The following is a 20,565-nucleotide window of genomic DNA, read 5'->3' on the forward strand; positions in this document are numbered from 1 at the left end:
AATGACAATTTGGAATAAAATTGAACCAGATTGACATCCATATTCCAAGCTCAAAAATCGCTCAGAAATCGCTCATTAGGGAAACGTTTTTGCTATTTGGTAAGCGATCCAGGCTTGGTTGCAGTTTCAGAAGATCTTTGACAGCTCTGAGAAAAAAACACCATACTTTCTTCAATTAGCCAGCCTTTCTCGTTACAGGTTCCAATTGAACCAACACTAGCAAACATGAGCAGATTGGCAGAATTCCTATACATCAAAATTTTTGCAGGTGAAGAGGAAGATGTAAGCCCAACACAACTCGAAGAATAAAATACCGATAACATGGGCTTGATTCATAGCCTCGTTTATTCTGTGCTATGGCCGTTCTCCTAGGAAACTGGGTAATTGAACAAGTTACAATTTTTTCGAAGCAGAACATCTTATTTGATAGGACTCATGGAGTAGAGAAAATTATACAGGTGATTTTGATGATAGTGCTTGGTGGCCAAATCTCCTCAACGAAAATATAAAGTCAAGATTATATCTTATAACTTTTGGTGGTATCATGCAATTATTGGATGATGATATAGACATACGATCTATTGAAAGCAAAGCTGAACAGTACCTGCAAAGATATGATGACGAAGAGACCGCTCAAAGTATCGCTGTGGTAGAAGAGGATGATGATGAAGAGCCTGTTATTATGGAAATCAACCCCTACAGAGGTCACAATCTGTTCTTTACAGAGAAGCATTGCCAGAAACTTTACTTGCCACGAGTTACAAAGCCTTTAGTTTGGTTCTTGGAGAGCAGATGCGAAGCAAACAGTAACTGCTCAAACAAACCAAAAGGTCACTAAATCAAGTAATTGAAACCACTGACGAGGATGGCAAGCTGCAGAGACCTACAATGTCGATACTGGATTCATCATATCAGACATCAGACATGTACGACATAATTTTTGGCGCTTTTATGGAACACCATCGGCGGGCATTCTACCTATCCATAATGCAAGTCATTACAAGAAGACGAATCAGTTGATTTTGACAACTACAGTAATCAGAGGAAACGTTAGTAATGCTATCAAAGACAGTAGTAGTGGAAACGCTGATTCTGAAAGTGAACACAATACAAAACTAAATTGTACATGCGGCCTTATGATCACTCATCGACTTTTGTGGATATTGGATGGTTACCTTATTTAAGATGGCACCGTTAACAGCCAGCGGAATATCTGGAAATTACATGATATCAAGCCTACTCGTAACTGGCAAATTTCATACAGATGGTTAGAGCAAGGCAATTCAGCATATGGAGAGCTTGTACGCAGCCACTTACAATAGGAAACCAGCTCAGCATTGAATGGCAAGCAGCTACACATACATCTGGCGATGAAGAAGTCTACTGTGCTAAAAGACAACCCCTTCAGTTATAAACCTTTTAGATCAGAAAAAGCACAAACAGGCTTTTAACAGGCGATACTATTTGAAGATAGCAACATCTGATTTTACGGAAAGTTCTCAAGTATACCAAGACAAAAGAGATCATTGCGACAAAATTCCATTTATAATGCAAGATGATGATTTGATTTGGCAAATCCCACTTTTGCCTAATGAAGGCAAAGCAAACTCAAAATGTTCGCTTGAAGGAAAGTTTTATGTTATCAGTAGCCCAAAAGACACCACTGGAATATATTGGAAAACGATTGATTTGATGGGATATGATATGAAAACCAATTCAATTGTACGTGTAAACACTAGATTTGGTTACCATATCGATGACTGAATTGAGGTATATTCATACTTCTAATGTGAATGCTGCATTATTGTCAGAACTCAACCTTCTTGTAGCCTCAAAAGCCAGATGCACATTCTCAATAAAAGTCAGAAGTATACCTTGCAGTCGCTTATCCTGAAAGGTTAACACTGAAGAAAATATGACCTAACAAATCAATGTACTTTTTTCATGATTGCATATCCTATTCGCTTGCAATTGTAAGTAAAAAAGAGCAAGACCAGCATACTTTATTGCTCTGGACAGTCATTCCATCCCTGGCTCCAAGGTTTTAAAGAAACCAAGCTTCTATTTATACCCACCGTGTATCCCGGCTCCTATCAAGCAATAGAACCCGTCATTGCGGAAGTATCCAGACAAATCAGCTAGATTACGAATGACATTGAACAATGGTGCGGTTGCACACTATGGATTTTGATGCTATATCCAGCGATACATGGACCATTAAACACACGCACTGCATCATACAATAGCATTGCTTTGAAGGATAAAAAAGATCGCATTTTAGCTTTGAATGGAAGCCATTTATAATACCTACATGATGAAATATTTCAGCTCAAAATATTGAATCAAACAGTCATTTACACAGTAGATGGCATATACTCAATCCTATCACCAGCCTCATCCGCCACTCTGCCTTATGGCTATCATTTGATACCAGAATCAATGTAAAGTATTAGAACAAAAAAAAACTTTATTTTCTTTTCCAAAAATGAAATGCAAAAAAAAGAGATGAGTGGAATGTATAAGAGATTTGCTAGTAAAAAATAAGAAATGAGGGGGGGGGGGGGGTTGATTGTTGTAATAATTAACGTTTGTAATAAAAAAAAAGGAGGGTTGTTGTTGGGGAAGCTGCTCCTCGTTCACATAAATTCTCTTTTGTGTATGAAATGCACCACCATCTAATCCTTACGCTTGTAGAAACGTCTCCACTTGTCATCAATCTTTTCGACATAGTAGACGCCGGTAGCGATGTTGTCGAGGCTACCAGAGGGGTTAAAGTTGCAGGCATTGTGAGTGTTTTCGCGCATCTTCATGGCTGAAGCAAATTCTTCGGGCTTGGAGTGAGTACGGGCATCCAGACGCTCACGGAGGTTCAACTTGGATTTGATTTCATCAGTGGAACCGCGGACACGGAAGGAGATCATGGAAGCAGCCAAACCGGAGCCATAAGAGTACAACATGATACGCTTGTCTTGCAGAGTCTCAGAATCAACTTCAGAGATGAGAGAGGCCAAACCAGCCCAGACAGCAGCAGTGTACATGTTACCGATTTGCTTGGGAACATAGGCAGCAGGGCCCACCTTTTGAGCATAACCAGCCTTTGTCAAACCCATCAAAGCTCTTTCCAAATCCTTGTTTTCGAGAGAGTCAGCATAAGACATTTCCTCAAAAGGCTTGAGGGCAGCAAATTTTTCATTGTCAGTGTCCAAAAGGAAATCATTGTAGGACTACAAGACAATGATAAAGGTCAGTACGTTATGAAACAAAAGGAAATCCCATCGGCGCCCTTAATCTCTCCCTAAAATAGTACTTACTGCACGAGCAAAGGACTTGTTGACCAACTTGGCATAAGGAGAGTGGCAAACAACATAGTCGATATCATCCATGCTGGGCTTGTCCTTGTTTTCAAGCTTGGCCAAGCGAGCCATGTAGCGACGGTAACAAGAATCAAAGGCACGAATGTAACAGGTGTTGGAGAATTTGCCGTCCACAACAGGATATTCAGAGTGCATGTCAGGCTTGTAGAAATCGTAGGCATGTTCCATGTGAGTGGAACGGAGACCGCGCTCGACAACAATAGGGGCATCCTTACCGATCAGCATGGCGACAACACCAGCACCAGAAGTAGGACGAGCAGCACCAGATGCATACAAGGCCAAATCACCAGCGACAACGATAGCGTAACGACCATCCCAAGAGGAAGATTCAATCCAATTGACAGCGTTGGAGAAGGCGGCGAAACCACCATAACAGGCATTGGTAGTATCGATACCCTCCACCTCAGTGTTACCTTGCTCAGTGAATAAAGTCATCAAACATGTCTTGACAGCCTTGGATTTGTCAATGATGGTCTCGGTACCGACTTCAAGACGACCGATATCACTGTAGGAGATGTTGTGCTTTTCCATCAAGTTTTGCACGGCTATCATGTGGAGTCAGTACTTGTACAGTGTGGCATGGCCTGTAGCATTTACCTGTCAAACAGATGGATTGAATGTCTTCACGGTCATCGATGAAGGCCATCTTTTCCTGACCAAGACCAATGGTATATTTGCCAGCACTGACGCCATCGAATGTCTCCATCTCTGATTGAATAACACACTAGATTCCATGTTACCTTCCTGCCTTACACTTCGATGCAATAAAAACGCTGGTCACTTACTCTCTTGGGAAAGTACATTTCCATGGCCAAGACACCAACATTCTCGGGGTAGTTGTTGTAGTTGGGGACAGTCATTGTATATATAGGTGTGTTTAATAAATAAAAGATAACAAGAAGAAGAAGAAGCAAAGCCTGAATAATAATAAAAAAAAAAGATTTTTATAGCCAACGCGTCAATCTTTTCATTGTTCAACAAGGAAATTAGGCTTTCAGCAGTAGCCAATGATGAGGAATTACGGCAACTCAGTCAGAGCTGCCTCATGTTCCGTTGTGCTACATGCGCTGGTGCTCTGCGTTCAACAGCATAGCATGATTGGCTTGCTTACAGATAAAAGCGAGTTTTTTTTTATTGAGCAAAAAACGAGGTATATATGTGAAAAGATGAGAGATACAGACGGACGCATTTTACGATAATTTGACCACAATGCTATATTGAGTTAGTACAAGCTCACACACAACGACATCCAATGCTCAACACACATACCAATCATGATCTGTTCCTTCTGATTGCCTTGCATCGTCCAAATCATCAGCTGATATTGTACAAAATTCGTCGTTTGCTGCTGGATCACGATAAATAAACAAGTCTTCCGTTGGATCATAGCCGATCAAGACGATGAAATGCCCTGTTTGGATACAAGTAAGTAATCTGGATGCGTCTGCTTTTTTTTTTTTTTTTTTTTTTTTATTCTCTTTGCTTACCTAGATAGTCGTTGCCCTTGAACTTTTCCAATAGCAGATCCAACTGACCACACACACTGCCCAAGCATCCTCGATGTTTCTGTCATTGACGCTTAGATGTAGATTACAGATAGGTAGATTCGTAACTTACCCTGCACAACTGGCATTTGAGCAGACGAGCATTCACAAGTGTAATGATGGCAAATTTCTTGCAGTAGAGGAATCGTTTGAAATCATCCAGCGGCAGCATCCTAGCATATCAGCATATTAACAAACTCTGTGTGTCTGTGTGCATGTGCGTATGTGTGAGTTTACATTCGTACAACATGAACTGAGCAGCTCTTTGCAATGGCGAAAAGCTTGTTTACTCGCTTTTCATCCTCATCAAAATCCTCTTGATAAAATTTTTGGTCTTGGTATTCTTTTCGACTGCCTAAATAGCTTGTGTAATAGGTGAAATCATGGACGTAGTTTCGAAGCAGAAATGCCAGGTCGATGGTCCACACACTGTTGACTGGACATTGTCTTGCCACATCTTCTAAATTCACATTGAACCCCAAGCCTCGCAGTGTCATGACAACACAAGCGAGACCACAATCCCAATTCGTATCCTGCGCTTTTGGCGTGAGTCGATTTCATATACACATGGTCACTCTCCACAACTTACTTGTATAATGTGCGGTATTGGATGATCGCTGAATTCAGAGTAGTTTATAATGGTATCGTTGGTAGCATTCACATTATCGTCAGTCCCGAGTGAGAGCATGTTTGTCTGGTGGTTGCAGAGTGAAGAAAATGTGTGTTTGTGTGTGTGAGAGAGAGAATGAAAAAAAAAAAAAAAAGAAAACTACGAGTATACAGACACACACACACACACACATAACATTCAAGAGCTTCAAATCCAGACCTGATGTGTCTCAAATCAATGTGCATCATTCTTGGTTGGTTGATTGATAGAGTTAGATGTTAGTATGTATCCAGGCAGATGATCATAAACCTGTGGTGCTACTTACCATTCAATGCTCTGGCTTATGTTTTGCAGCATTGGATTATAAATGTCCAAATGCCACATCGCGTCAACATGGCCGCTGTTAGACTCTGATTCAAGTTTAGGTTTCGGGTCATTTTGAACAGTAGTGAATCTTGTTAGTGCTCCAAAGCGAGTTATATCTACATGCTCTTTTGATGGCATTGAGCAGTTTGCCAATCCTATTTGTTATGATGGATTAGAGCTATGTTGAGTTATTGCATGACATTGCAATCTTGAGTCTTGGTTATTGTGGATATTGACTTGGATCAAGTACATTGATATGGTACATTTATATAATCTTGCCCAGTAGTTTAACACGAGCAGCAACCTGTAGGTATCGCCATGCGATTACACACATATGTAGAAAGAGATTGCTTAGAAAAAAAAGCCAAGATTTCATACTAGATATGCTCATGGTGTGCTTCTCTAATAGGTACACTCAGTAAAGATCTCGTCAGGGCCTGAAAACCTAAGAGATCAATGGCGAGTGCCCATCATAGCATTGCTCTCATTGGTTTAAGGCATCCCGCTTTTGGGACAAGACCAGAGATCGTATAAATAGGCTCAACTACAGGTGACGTTGTGGTTTTTCCATTTCTTTTTCCCTTTGTTCCATTTTCCCTCTCTTTCATACACACAAAAGCGATGCAACAAGCACCAAGGCAGAACCGTATACCTGAACAGCAAGGTATCGGCCAGACATTACCTCCAGTTCCAGTTGGTATCGACTCGTTAAACGCCCCACCGTTGCCTCCTGGCGCTATGCCAGCAGGAACTCGTCTACAAGTTGGCAAGTATCAAGTGATTGTGCATAATTTCATTGCTGAAGGTAAGTCCACAAGTATACTTTTTACGTTGAGAATGTGTATACTGACAGGCTTGTGCCTAGGTGGTTTTGCTCATGTTTACATTGCCAGAATTGAGGGAAAATCAGGCTACGTTGTATTAAAACGAGTGGCAGTTCCCGATGGAGAGCGTCTCAAGATGGTTGAAAAGGAGATTGCATTCATGGTAAGCTGATAGAGAGTATTGGGGACAGTGTATAGCATGTATTAAGTGGACCGACAGAGGAGACTAGGGGATCATAAAAACATTGTTCGATACTATGAATCTAGAATCGACGCGTTGCCAGTGGGTGGATTTGAGGCTCTCATCCTGATGGAATACTGCCCCGGTAAGATTGGCACACGCTAGAAGCTGCTGATATGGTAACTGATGCGTCTACGAATAGGTGGTGGTGTCATTGATTTGATGAATAGAAGACTGCAGCAGAGATTAACTGAACCTGAAATCCTCAAGATATTCAGTGATGTAGCAGAGGTACACAAGCATTGCACCGTATCACCATTATATCATACTCACTTATTTCTACAGGCGCTCGCTTACATGCATTACTGCAACCCACCTGTGCTTCATCGAGATCTCAAGGTAGAAAACATTCTCATACTGAATCAAGACAGCTACAAATTATGCGATTTTGGCTCTGCCTCGCTTTCCAAAGGAGCCTACATACCAACCACCCTCAGAGATATTCAGAAAATGGAGGATGACATTCAACGACACACAACCCTGCAGTATCGAGCACCAGAAATGATTGATGTGTATCAAAAGAAACCAGTGAATGAAAAGGCTGACATTTGGGCCATGGGCGTGCTGTTGTATAAACTGTGCTATTACACAACGCCATTTGAAGAGGAGGGTCAACTTGCCATTCTCAATGCGCGCTACACTATACCAAGCTCACCCATGTTTTCGGAAGGGTTGCGTCGTTTGATCATCTCTATGCTGCAAGAAGACCAGAACCGTAGGCCCAATATTTATCAGGTACTGAATGCTGTTTGCCATTTGAGAGGTTTAGAGTGTCCCATCCGTGATGTAAGTTGAATAGCGGTGTATGTTGTATATGCTATTTATTGACTGGCTTCTGGATAACAGATCTATTCGGAACCCATTACGACACCACCCTTTGGTCAACAACAACAATATCAATCGACGCCCACCTCGTCTGATAGTGGATCCATATTTGAAAAGGTGCCCCCTCCAACACAGGAATTGCCCACCATTACACCCATGAGAAGAGGAAGACCCACCAAACCAGAGAGAACATCTATTCACAGCCCAGTTATCGAAAATGGTGCACCTAATACTACTTCGACCCAATTTGATCCATTTGATCCATTACATGTTGAGAAGACTTCTCCTCCTCCGCCTGTCTCTGCAACGACCGCAACAAGTGATGCGACTCCCACCACTACCATGCCTGCCTCATTTCAAAACAGCTTCATACCAGAACCAACTAAATCATCTGCATCTCCATTACCAACGAACTCTCCTCCTCCACGAGTGCAGAGCGCCCCTATCACACAGCATGTAACACCTAAACCTCAGATGGCTACCAAAATTTTGCAAACACAACCCAATTCACCGGTGACCAAATCTGTCAAGGAGGAATCTAATCCAGCAGCAGCAGCTATCCAAATGGACGGGGATAATGATAATGAGGACGATGTTGATGACATGATGCCAAAAATGAACCGAGGCGTGTCATCCAGCATTGAGGCACGATTCATGGCCATCAAGAATGCAAGCAGAAATAGCAACCCACATCCTGTCAAACCCACATCCACAACCAGCACACCTAAAAAGAGCAAACCTGCTCCACCACCCAAGCCTGCAAGATTTAGATCACAACAAACCAACCAACAAGTGCCCACTGTAGATGATTTTGAGCATAAATTTCCTTCGCTAGAAGATTTAGACAAGTCCATTTCTTAAGAGTGTGTAATAATAAAGCATAATTTATTGGGATGGATAAAAGGTTGATGTTATTGGTGAGTTCATTAATGTGAGTTGAATTAGAAGAGAGATCATCCAATGATTATAGCCTCCACCGGATTTATGTAAATGGGATGATCTGGAATTTATGAACTAAAATTTACAAAAGTGTAATGTGAGAGAGTTTTTTTTTTATACAAGAGCAATGAGGGAGCGGAGTGCAATTTGAGAAAACTATTTAACAATTTATACATGAGCAACAAAAGGGGGAAGATTCAATCCAGACAGCTATAAATATTCAATTCTTGATGGTTCTTTAGGTAGTTAACATTCAACTTCACTTCTGCATCAATCTTCAAAGAGTCGCGCAACAAGATGGGTTTTGAGATCAGGCATAGTTCTTCTAGCACGACTGAATTCACGTTTGTTTCGAGCATTAAAGTAGTTGGCCAAGAGTTGAATTTGGTAAGCAGTATAATCTAACAACTCTTTCAAATGCCAGCAGAGTTCAATGCAAAAAAAGTGAAAAGAAAACACATGTTTGGATAGTAGAGTAAATCTTCTACTATTGAATGATATACATCTTGTAATTTTAACAGCTTCTGTATATTTTTTTAAAAAGTTTTTGAAAGTCAATGACAAGGTCATCATGATACAGGTCGAATAATTTCATTACTGCAGCATCTCTAAATTGTATTTATTGATGTTGTGCCAGAAGGGTTACAACTGTTTATAAAGATTAGGTTATTCTTGATGGGTAGATATGTCTGTGTTGTGCAACAACATGGACTGTTGAGGATATAGATCATCTCTGAGAGGCAAATGTATTAAGCGTCGTTTATTACATAAGAGGATCTGAGAATGAGCTGAGATGCATAGTAGAAGTGAGAGGTCTTTATTCAAGCAGCACGAAGGAACATGAGTGGTGCCATCAAATGGCTAATCTATATCCTGGTTCCTAGAGAGTGGTAGCCTATGGTCTTTCGTCCCTGGAAGTGGGTTTCAATTCCGACAAATGTTCTTCCGTCAAAGCTATTAGGAAGAACATTCTATCCTGGATCATCTTTGTTGTTTATCCTTGACTGGTGGTTCATGAGTTCTGATGCAGCACATCCTCGTTACTGGTTCAAGGCTTATACAATTATCCCGCATTCAAGATCAAGGTCCTATTGCTGCGGCACTGTCAAATAACTATAAATACCTTTGATATCTACACTAGTTTTGATCCCTATTCAATCTTGGAATAACATAATAAATATATTCAGTTCTAATTGTATTTACTCTGTCTATATTTTGTTATTCTAAACATGGACAAGCTATGATAATTGAAGTGCATCTCAGCTATCTAAATACTGAGGTTCACCAGATATGATAAGCGTTGTACAAGATAAATTGCTACTTTGGCATTCAGAACTTAGTATAAATAGAATAACTCTTGTCTTCATCAATAAATCTTTAGTTTTTGTGTCGGATCTTATTCAAATAAGTCTTTTCTTGTTTTTATAATATTGAACATTTTTTTATCAGCTACAAATAATAATCCTTTTATTCTTTGTGCATAGCAATTGAGTAATAATATTACATTTTGTCAAATATTGGATCCCTGCACTGTTGCTAGAATGGATAAAAAAAAAGAATTTCAATACGCATCAACGGCAGGATGAAGCTACGGTATTATTAACTTGAGTCATGTAACATTTCAGGTTTTACGAACCAAAAGTGCACGGAAAATTGTTCAAATTCGACGGTCTGTAACTCCCACAAAAAATACAATTTTTAACTTGGAACTTTTACGATAAAATACTTTGACATCTTAAATACAATATGAAATCATAGAGAGCCATGTTTACTATCAAATTAGGCCATAAATCCGTTTTAAAAACATGATATCTAGCAGACCGATTTAGTCGGGATTTGAAATAAACGGAACTCTAATATTATAGACTGCAATTTTGCACAATAATTAGAGTGGTTTTAACTAGAAACAATGGGATTGGGAAGATAATAAATGTTTTTCATTGCTGTTTATTATAGCGCATGATGCCATCACTACGGCCCAACTGATGTTCTCACAGAATATCGATGCGCTCTTTTGGGAACATTGATGTTCTCGTGAGCACCTCGATGTTCCCATATCAGAACATTTGGCTTTACACTGTGAAGATAGTTATCAGATATGCGCTTTTAAATGGTATGGTCAGACTTTTTGAGTTCTTTTGTTTATTTTTCGTACCGAACGCCAATTCGTAGCATCATTATCTACGAAGTTAGAAGCCTCCAAACTTGCTCAATTTGAAACAAATCAGGAGAAAAAATCACGTGACCCGAGTTTCTGGTTACTTTGAGTCGCTATGTCAAAGTGGTAATATTCCTGACTAACAAACTGAAGGTCGCCAGTTCGAATCCGAGCAAACTCGTTTTTTCTTCGTTGGACGTTATCCTTGCTGGGTTAATTATGCTTTTCTCAAAATGCTTTGATGGCCAGTGATGCGGATCCTTTTCTTTTATTATAATTATTTTGCGCATGCCTTCATGGACAACAAAGCTGTAAGAGGTATACAAGTGTGATTAATGAATGTAGCTATGTATTGTATTGATAAATGTATTATCTTTTATTTCGTAGTAGCCTTAAGTGGATAGTTTTACGCGAAAGCAAAAAATCTGTATGTTGCGATTTCAATCCTCGTTAAAGGTTGCGAATATCGCCAGCATCGATCGACATATCTTGTTCAAACGCATGGTAGTTTGCAATGACGCTAAAGTGCAAGTCGTTATCCAAAGATTTCACCAATCCCACTTGCATCTCAACATCGTCAATAGAAATGACAGCATACTTGGGATCAATCACTCTCGGCACCCTTCTTGCAATTTGTTGTTCGACAGGCTCATTCATACGAACAAAAGGGACAGACCTGTCGTGAGAAGCAACACCATGATTTTTCATGGTTTCAACGAAAGCCAAAAAGTAGGTCGACCCATCATAGACATGTTGGAAAAAGAATATCACTCGCGAAACAAACCAACAGGAGACAGGGTGGTTAAGTCGATTGAGGTGAGTTGACCTAAACATGACCAGATGGTTGCTTCTACGAAACTCATGCATCTTCTCTCTGTATATTTCTGATCCTATGACAGTAGAACCGATTAGAGCACGATGGGCAACCTTGATCGTCATTGACAATGGACTGTTCAGCCTTTGAAGAGAGAATATCCTGCAATAGTATTTCGACAAAGCACGCTTGAATCTTGCAATTGGAACACCATGGAGTTCAGCACGATCAGTACCATCGAAGCCAAAATGATGATCCAAATTTGTCTCTTCTTGATCAGGTTCCCACAACTGTGAGCTTGTTAGAGATTCTGGATGATTGAGGTATGTGGTGGATGCATATGGCTGCGGTCGAATGCCTTGGAGGAACTCATTTGAGTCGAAGATCCTTTTCAGCTGGTTTCTGATTGCAACAATTTCAATCAAGTTGGAAGATTGCTTGCCTGTCCTTGACTTGCCAGTTATCAAATCACCAAACTTTCCAATGCTTCTGTAAAATGGATGATGTTGTTATGTAAGTAACTGGATGTGTGTGATAAACATAGCATGTATAGATGACTAACCGTTCTTGACTTCGTGAGGAGTAGGCTACAATTGGCCCCATTTCTCTTATCATCCACACTACATGTGTAAGCTGATGCATTACGGGACGGAAGACCGAAAGTGACAAGCACATGGCATCTCTCTGAGCTTTGCAGTAGTCAATGAAGAAGTCAATGCATTCATCAATCTCTGCCAACCTAGACTCAGTGAACTCCCATTGCAATGCAAGACAGACGCCTCTAACCAGCTTCATGATTGCTTTCCTAGCCTGTGGACTGGCTAATTCTGGGACAAAGAGAGTAGGTATGATGGTCTATTTCAAATCAGAATAATCAGATCCTAATTCACGCCTTACATGTGTACGTTTGCAGATTACAGTGGATCTGATCTTACCAGCAAATTATCAAGATAGTCAACACTGCGGGTGCCTCGTAGCTTCTCCACCAGATTCAAAAAGCTTCCATCAAATGCAACTGGTATATGTGATCTTGTGTCCTCAATTGCTTTGCCAATCTCGAACAGCCGTTGCTTTGGAATGAAAAATGGATAATTTTCTCGCTCCAATTCACCATCTGGATATGTGTAGAAGAACTTTGTGTTGTTCGGAGACAGGTCGACAGTGAGCATCTCGAAGAGTTCTGAACCAACACCTCGTGCTAATGTATGCATTTCTTCGAATCCAAAGCATTGGGGTGCAATGCATGACGATAGCTGATTGAAAAGGCTGACACCGTTGAATCCAAGGTTGGACTCAGCCCTCTCGTAATCTTCATTCGTACGCATGCTTCCAGCATTTGGAAAGTACATTCCATGGCTGCGATTATCAGGGTGCATGCCACGCGAAAGACACCAACGACAGCCATACTCAGATGCATGATGAGCACACTTGCTCCAGTCAAACACGGCTAGAATAAAGCAGGTAGGTAAATCAATTTCATGTTAGCCATTGTGGATGCTGATTAGTTGCTTTATCAATCAGGATATTTACCTGGAGTATCACCACCACAAATTAGAGGATGAACCTTCAAACGAATTGGCCCAGCATCATTTGTTTCGACTACCATTCCATACGTAGAAAGCCACTGGAGCTCTGCCAAGATGATGGAAATGAACGAGTCAAATGATTTGGGCTTCTTTTTTCCTGGAAAGATACAAAGCTCGTGCGTGTACTCCTCCTTGTAACGCTTGTGTGGATCGTAATTGAACACCATCAGATGAATAATTGTGAATAGCCGATCACCTCTCTTTTCAACTACAAAGCCATCATTCATGATCGCAACTGCGATATCCAGGTCATTTGTGAAATGCGTATTCTTGATGGACTTGTACGTGGCGCCGTCAAATACGTCAGCAATGATAACATCGGATGGATTCTCTTCAAGGTCTCTGTTGTCGTAGGCATGTCGGTACCGAAGCTCCTCTCTCGTTATTGGATTCGCAACTAATCGTGATACGATGTCTCCAATTGACATGACTTTCATTGTTGACAGGGCTCGATGATCTCCCCGTGCATCGTATCTTTCATGGGAACAAATATTACAAATTGTCTCCTCGTCGTCTACTTCCAATGCGTACAGCTTGCAGCCATTGATACACACATCATATTCATGGGATGTCAACGATGATTGGCGCTGAAGCATGCTTTGCACACGAGGGCCATGCATGATCTCCGGATTGCTTTCTATCAGTTCATGGGAGGGGGAGGATCGGAAGCTGGTGAGTTATTGTATAAATGACATGTCATTGCAATGCGAATTACCTCGACTAATTTTTTCTGTATCTCTCAAAACAGTGTTCATCAACCTGACCAACTTTCTGTATGCATCCCGTGGTATAGCAAAATCATTGACGATATCATACAGCTCAATCGAAACCAGTTCTGTGGTTGTATATGTATTTTGGTTGATGTCTTCGAGGGATCTGCAATCGTAGAAGCAAGCCTGATCTTCTGCATCTGGGTCGACTACTCCAACTGTCTTGTATTTGACATTTAGCAAATCAAATTCAAGCCCTGGTTCTTCTGGATTGTCTCCTGTTATCGCATGTGTGGAATCCGCTATTGTGAGTATATACATCTACTTTAGCGCTGCAATTCCTTACCATTATTATCGACAATAGGCAGCAGATCAGCAGCACCCGGCGTCTGTTCAAAGCCTGCGTAGTCATAATCAGCATCGTCAGCAGCAGGAATCATTTCTTCAATATCACTCATGGCATCATCATCATGCAGCTGGTTTGCATGATCTGAATTGGCTGTGACTAGCGCACTGGGGGGAGATTGTGGCTGTATCAGCGTTGTTTCCACTGGAGGTTGCTCTTCCATTTCAACATCTTGATCTTCATTCAAAATGGGAGCACGACAGTTTCGGCGATGGTTGCGTAGAGCACGGGCACTGTCAAAGCTGGTATAGCAATTTGTACAGAAGGATGGCTCTGTTTCTCGTGATATACGGATTGAGAATGACATGTTTGGAGAAACCAAGAAAAATAGGCAAGTAAAAACAAATTTCAAGTGGCAGCTTTATATACTAATTCAAGTTTTATTTGCGCTCGCCAACAAATGCGTTTATCATCGTTTACAAGCAAGTGATACGTAGTCTTGCATATAACGTTTGGTAACTCAAAGTCCAAGATCAAGTAAGGAACGTGTTTCCTATGATGTGATATGTCGCCTCAGGCTACTTCTACGTCATTTCACTTTCAACATCATGTCAAATCGAGTGGTATTCACTGTGCACATATGCTTATACTATGGGCGTACAATGAGGTCAGCATTACTTGCATGAAGCCTGTGAACCGAATGACGTTCAACAACGTGGTGGTGTGTGCGCAACGAGATATACGGTACAACACAACTCTGAACATATCTTTTCTTTGCTTACTAAACTTTTATTATCAGCGCGAACCATGAACAATAACAACAACAACAACAACAACAACAACAACAACAACGCTGCCAGTATTGACTTCACCGCAAGACTCTTGCAAGAAATGATGGCAATGAGATCCGAAATCAGCCAACAAGGCGTACAACTGAACGTCTTGAATGATGGATTTCGACAGCAATTCATGTCGCCATTGGAAGACGCAGGCAGCGATTTGGCAACAAGAAGCATCCTGGATCCCACTTACAGAAGCCAGGTACTATCAAACAGCAACAGAAGAGGTCCTCGGGTAATTGAAGCAAACCCTACCGGCAGGGCCAGAGCTTCTCCTGTGGAGAGATACAACGCAATGCTCCAGCATCTACACAAACTATGCAATGGGGCATCTGTACCCGATTTGACACCAGGGCAGCTCAAATCGCGCAGGGAGAAGCTCCACCGCACAGCAAAGAGGGTCTTGGAGGCTATACTGGTGATGCATCCGAATATCTCGCATTGGAATGCCCTGGACCATGTGCAGGATGAACAGGTATATTACAGCCTGGCACTGGAGGAGCAGGCCCTGCAACGGGACAATCTCATGATTTGTCTCTGCAAGAAGCAGTGGTGTGCCAGGTTGTTGCTCTCCCAGGCCTTCAAAGCAAATAGAGCAAGCAGAAACCGAGCTGCTGCTGCTGATGCTGCTGCTGATGCTGCTGCCAATGTTGCCAATGCTGCCAATGCTGCTGCCAATGTGTCTTTGCAAGAAAACGAGGCAAGAAGCCATCTTCTGGTAAGTAGCTCCTATTATTTGTTTTGGCCATGGCTAACATCTAAGTATTGGAAACATTTCAAATGCTTTTAGGAGACTGAATCAGCAATTGTTGGAGACAGTGATATTGCCCAGCTTGCTCAAACTGCCGGTGTTGGTAATGCTGAGGATGATGACAACCTTAGTACTACTAGCAATATGTAATGGTGTGTGCGTTTGTGAGATCTTGTATATTTCATCCAAAATAAAATTACTTTGCTTTTGTACATTTGATGCTGCCTTGCTCTATTGGGATTTGAGATGATGGATTAGCTGCGATGCCACATTTAAAATCACATTTGATAGGTCACTTCAGCTTAAAAAGTTACTTGATTTGGTTACATCAGTCTGATACTGTGCATGATTAGAGCGTGTTTCTATATTTTTAGATCGAAACTTTGTATATTTAGGTCATCCCTTGAGAAAAAAGTGCTTTTGTTTCTCTTTTTTCTTCATTTTTCATCTATTTTCACTTTAATTCTATCAGCATAAGAGACATGTGCTCTGTAGCAGCAAGAAGAAGAGGCAGCATTTACCGTCCATGGCTTTAAAGGTGGAGGCTAGGTTTCAATGCCATTGAAGAAGGAATACCATTTCAAATGTGCGCCGTGGGAAGCTTCATATCCCTGCCATAGTATCCAGGATGGAATCTTCATTTACATCCTTTCGAAACAACAAATTTATGGTATGTCCAATGCTTCTTGCCATATAAAAGCTAACAAATATCTTGTAGAAATGTAAAGGCGACTTTGCCAGGTCAATTTCGATGTCGCAAGTATGCCATTTGGTTAACCGTTTCCCTCCATCCTGCTGGTTCCATTTATCTGCTTTCTTGCTATCACTGTTCAAGTAGTAAGTCATCTTTTGCTGCATCATCAGGAAAAATCAGTCGTTACTCACCTGATAAGTTAACTAGTGCCAGCGTCGAGTGGGTCTGGCGGGTTTGGCTTGATAACTGAGCACATCTCTTGCATACTTTATGGATCCCCTTTTGCATCCAGTGAACAATGGCAGATGCTTCATAGTTGAATGATGCGGTCTATACATCTGATTCTTCTGACGGCATAAGACGCATTAACATTCGTTCGATGTTTTCTTTTCAAGAATGTCTGCTCCCAATGAGTCGCTGCCTGGTGGTGTGCTGTACTTTCTATCTGTCTTGTGAAAGAGGTATTGTAGTCATTACGCCTTTGCTGGAACGCTTTACTAACTTGATTCAGTTCACATCTTTGCTGATAGGTACATGCACATCTTTGATATTATGCTGGCTTTTGTACAATTCGTTGCTCTACATGGAACACTGTTGATGGCTTCAACCTTTTCATTCTATGCTCTCTCTGGATCTCGCCTGGAAACATCACTTTTATATTGCCCTAAAAACTGATAATATTGGGAAACACGAAACAGTTCATACTGATCCAGGCTATTATTCTCAATTATCTTTGACTCTACTATAGCCTACAGCATGACCATTACCACTACAAGGCTTTACTATTGCACGTTTTTGGCACGTAGCCTTCGTTTACCCATTAAAATTAACCAATAATAAATGTATAAATATTCAAACCACAATTTCTGAGCCAATGAAAGCTGCCAATATTTAAACCACGAATTATGGGCCAATAAAAGCTACAAATATTTAAGCTGATTCAGACCTTCAATGATCCCATTTCAGCTCATCGATAGGTTCATGCGCGATCATGAATGTTCTCATTTGAGAACATGGATTTGCTCATTTAAGAACATCGATATTTTGATTTGAGAACATCGATGCGCTCATAAACAGCTACATTTGCTCTTATTTAAGAACATGGATGTGCTCATATGGGAACATCTCGGATGTTCTTATGAGAACATCGGCCGACTTATAATAGATCTTTAGGAACGCCGATGTTCCCATATGAGAGCATTTTCCACTTTTTGGGAACATCGATGCTCTCGAATGAGAACATAAAATAGATTCTTATATGAGCACCTCGATGTTCTCATGAGAACATCAGTTGGGCCGTAGTGCATGCATCGATACATCTACCAAAAGTGAAATATTTTTGCTTTTTACCATGGAAAAAATCGAAATAATGTGGTTTTTTGACTGTCGAAGGTAAAGAAAAAAAAACGGAGTTTTTCAGGTTGAAGTGAACTAGACTAGTTTCCCAACTTAAACAAAGCCCTAAATGTTGTGCTTGAAAGGCTACAAGTTTCTATAAAGATTAAGGTATTCTTGATGGGTAGATATACCTGTGTTGTGCAACAACATGGACAAGCAATGATAATTGAAGTGCATCTCAGTTTTCTAGATGCTGGGGCTCACCCGAAGTGGTAAGCGCTGTGAGGATAAAATGCTACTTTGGCATTCAGATTTTAGTATAAATAGGATAACTCTTTTCTTCAATAAATTTTTAATTCTTTTTTTTATCTTTTTTAATGATTGTTTAGAATAACGAAATATAGAGTAAATACAATTAGAACTGAATATATTTATTATGTTATTCCAAGATTGAATAATGATCAAAACTAGTGTAGATATCAAAGGTATTTATAGTTATTTGACAGTGCCGCAGCAATAGGACCTTGATCTTGAATGCGGGATAATTGTATAAGCCTTGAACCTGTAACGAGGATGTGCTGCATCAGAACTCATGAACCACCCGTCAAGGATAAACAACAAAGATGATCCAGGATAGAATGTTCTTCCTAATGGCTTTGACGGAAGAACATTTGTCGGAATTGAAACCCACTTCCAGGGACGAAAGGCCATAGGCTACCACTCTCTAGGAACCAGGATATAGATTAGCCATTTGGTGGCACCACTCATGTTCCTTCGTGCTGCTTGAATAAAGACCTCTCACTTCTACTATGCATCTCAGCTCATTCTCAGATCCTCTTATGTCATATACAACGCCTAATACATTTGCCTCTCAGAGATGATCTATATCCTAAACAATGATATCTTTTCTTGTCTTTATGATATCCAACATTTTTTTTATAAGCTATAAATTACAACCTACAGTGCGCGAAAAAAAACGTTCCAGTGTTTTGCCATATTGCACTTATAGCCAGTTTTCTCTGCAAATATCAAAGCTACTGTGGTTTGCTTAGTTTCATAAATAGCCTAAGTAGTTGGCTATTAGATGATATATTATGCACTTTATTTACGTAATTAGAAAAAGAATGGTAGCCTCATGAAAAGTGAAAAGTCGAATTTATTAAATTTTATAAAAAAACTTAATATTTAGTTGGACTATCTTTACTCTTGATAACCGCTTTGATTCGGCGTGGCATGCTGCCTATGTATTTAAGACAGTCTTCTTTTGTGAATTTATACTATTCCTGTTCAATTCTGACTTCTAGCTCAGAAACACTGCAGTAAAAAGGGGTTAAAAAAGCAGGTAGAATACTGTTAAAATCCTTCTTTATTCGAAATTAGGATAATGTGAAATAAAATGTATATTCTACGTCTCTATTTATATTATTTGGTTTATATCTCCTATCTGGCAGCAGTTTAGTAGTTGCCAGTGATTCCATTACTTTATATATTTTTGTTGGTTCATTTAGTTGTTGATCTGATGGATCAAGAACGGTATTTCAATATATGGATTTTGAATCATGCGTAAAGAATAGCTCTTTATTGTTCAGCCTGTATCCTTTTTAGGTATATTTATGTTATAACACATTACAATACCCTTGACATTTACTTTAGTATCTGTCATCCCTTATTTTAGAGCATTTAACCCTTGCTATCATCATGCTAATACTATTATTATGCATGCCTATCTGCTGATGGTAGCATGGTTTGATTGAGATGACATTTATTTTGGGCTTTGTTTATGATGGGAATCTAGTCTAGTTCACTTCAAATACTACGGCGAAAACCTTGGTGCAAATACACCAAGTTTAGAGTAAAAGCACCAAGACTTAGATCATTTGCACCAAAATTGGGGTTTTGAAGGTGCATTGGATTTTTTTTCAATGAAGAACTATCAGTGGTATCACAAAAAACGGATGTACATCAAGTGCTTGACCATTTGAGGAAGTAAGGACAAAATATATTACACAAAAACAACTTTTTCTAGTATATGAAACGTTAAAATAAAGATTGCAGCAAGTATGCTTTGTTATAGCCTAACGAAGATTTCAAAATCTATCTATAAACATATGTAAAAAGAAGCAAATTAGGCATATTTTTCGAGTAAATGTCAATTTATGAATTCCCAAATGGCCATCGGGTGCTCAAGAATAATAATACGATTGCCCAATGTTTCCTCTTCTTATACATCTAGTTTGTTATATACGTTTCCGGAACAAATCTAAAGAGAATGGCCTCTAAACACTTTATCTCGCAGTTGAAAATTGATTGTTGCATATGCGGTGTTCAGGATAGTTTTTTTTTTTGGATTTATCAAAGTGTCTAGTTCTTATGTAGCTTTTTTGTTCTGCATGTTTAGGCAGGAAATTGAGCACAATATCAATATCTAAAGTTTTCTCGGTGTTTTTCGTAATACCTTCCTATGTGTACAATGGAACGGCAGATCTATCACTATTCTATCAAAGCTAAGGGAGATCAAGTAAACATCCATCGAAGAATACCGTATAAACCATGAAGGAAAGGGGAAAACTGAAATTTGTCAGAATCATATTTGCGTTGGATCTTGA

At 40.1% G+C, this 20,565-nt stretch overlaps 7 protein-coding genes across 7 annotated transcripts; 4 read left to right on the forward strand and 3 right to left on the reverse strand.

Annotated features, from left to right (window-relative positions):
- Window positions 1-225: 225 nt before the first annotated feature.
- On the forward strand, window positions 226-838 carry ATC70_001727 (uncharacterized protein; the record flags this gene model as incomplete). Its single annotated transcript, XM_064821120.1, has 3 exons — window positions 226-282; window positions 339-380; window positions 431-838. The coding sequence occupies 3 exons, from the start codon at window positions 226-228 to the stop codon at window positions 836-838; spliced, it is 507 nt and encodes a 168-aa protein (XP_064685040.1).
- Window positions 839-2,675: 1,837 nt separating this feature from the next.
- ATC70_001728 (uncharacterized protein) lies at window positions 2,676-4,234 on the reverse strand (the record flags this gene model as incomplete). Its single annotated transcript, XM_064821121.1, has 4 exons — window positions 2,676-3,224; window positions 3,312-3,919; window positions 3,972-4,098; window positions 4,160-4,234. 4 exons carry the CDS (start codon window positions 4,232-4,234, stop codon window positions 2,676-2,678), a joined length of 1,359 nt encoding a protein of 452 aa, XP_064685041.1.
- Window positions 4,235-4,564: 330 nt separating this feature from the next.
- Window positions 4,565-5,606, reverse strand: ATC70_001729 (uncharacterized protein; the record flags this gene model as incomplete). The annotated part of the gene is made up of 6 exons (XM_064821122.1): window positions 4,565-4,586; window positions 4,644-4,785; window positions 4,862-4,940; window positions 4,992-5,091; window positions 5,156-5,451; window positions 5,508-5,606. 6 exons carry the CDS (start codon window positions 5,604-5,606, stop codon window positions 4,565-4,567), a joined length of 738 nt encoding a protein of 245 aa, XP_064685042.1.
- A 909-nt stretch (window positions 5,607-6,515) lies between these two features.
- ATC70_001730 (uncharacterized protein) lies at window positions 6,516-8,645 on the forward strand (the record flags this gene model as incomplete). Its single annotated transcript, XM_064821123.1, has 6 exons — window positions 6,516-6,699; window positions 6,760-6,881; window positions 6,939-7,044; window positions 7,102-7,190; window positions 7,245-7,745; window positions 7,806-8,645. 6 exons carry the CDS (start codon window positions 6,516-6,518, stop codon window positions 8,643-8,645), a joined length of 1,842 nt encoding a protein of 613 aa, XP_064685043.1.
- A 2,686-nt stretch (window positions 8,646-11,331) lies between these two features.
- Window positions 11,332-14,704, reverse strand: TRM6 (tRNA (adenine(58)-N(1))-methyltransferase non-catalytic subunit trm6; the record flags this gene model as incomplete). The annotated part of the gene is made up of 6 exons (XM_064821124.1): window positions 11,332-12,184; window positions 12,258-12,550; window positions 12,631-13,142; window positions 13,226-13,918; window positions 13,997-14,269; window positions 14,338-14,704. The coding sequence occupies 6 exons, from the start codon at window positions 14,702-14,704 to the stop codon at window positions 11,332-11,334; spliced, it is 2,991 nt and encodes a 996-aa protein (XP_064685044.1).
- A 440-nt stretch (window positions 14,705-15,144) lies between these two features.
- Window positions 15,145-16,077, forward strand: CCT7 (T-complex protein 1 subunit eta; the record flags this gene model as incomplete). Its single annotated transcript, XM_064821125.1, has 2 exons — window positions 15,145-15,894; window positions 15,967-16,077. 2 exons carry the CDS (start codon window positions 15,145-15,147, stop codon window positions 16,075-16,077), a joined length of 861 nt encoding a protein of 286 aa, XP_064685045.1.
- A 478-nt stretch (window positions 16,078-16,555) lies between these two features.
- Window positions 16,556-16,871, forward strand: ATC70_001733 (uncharacterized protein; the record flags this gene model as incomplete). Its single annotated transcript, XM_064821126.1, has 3 exons — window positions 16,556-16,597; window positions 16,646-16,764; window positions 16,829-16,871. The coding sequence occupies 3 exons, from the start codon at window positions 16,556-16,558 to the stop codon at window positions 16,869-16,871; spliced, it is 204 nt and encodes a 67-aa protein (XP_064685046.1).
- Between the last annotated feature and the right edge of the window lie 3,694 nt (window positions 16,872-20,565).

Source organism: Mucor velutinosus, assembly GCF_035048745.1.
Source record: "Mucor velutinosus strain NIH1002 chromosome Unknown tig00000041, whole genome shotgun sequence".
NCBI lineage: Eukaryota > Fungi > Mucoromycota > Mucoromycetes > Mucorales > Mucoraceae > Mucor > Mucor velutinosus.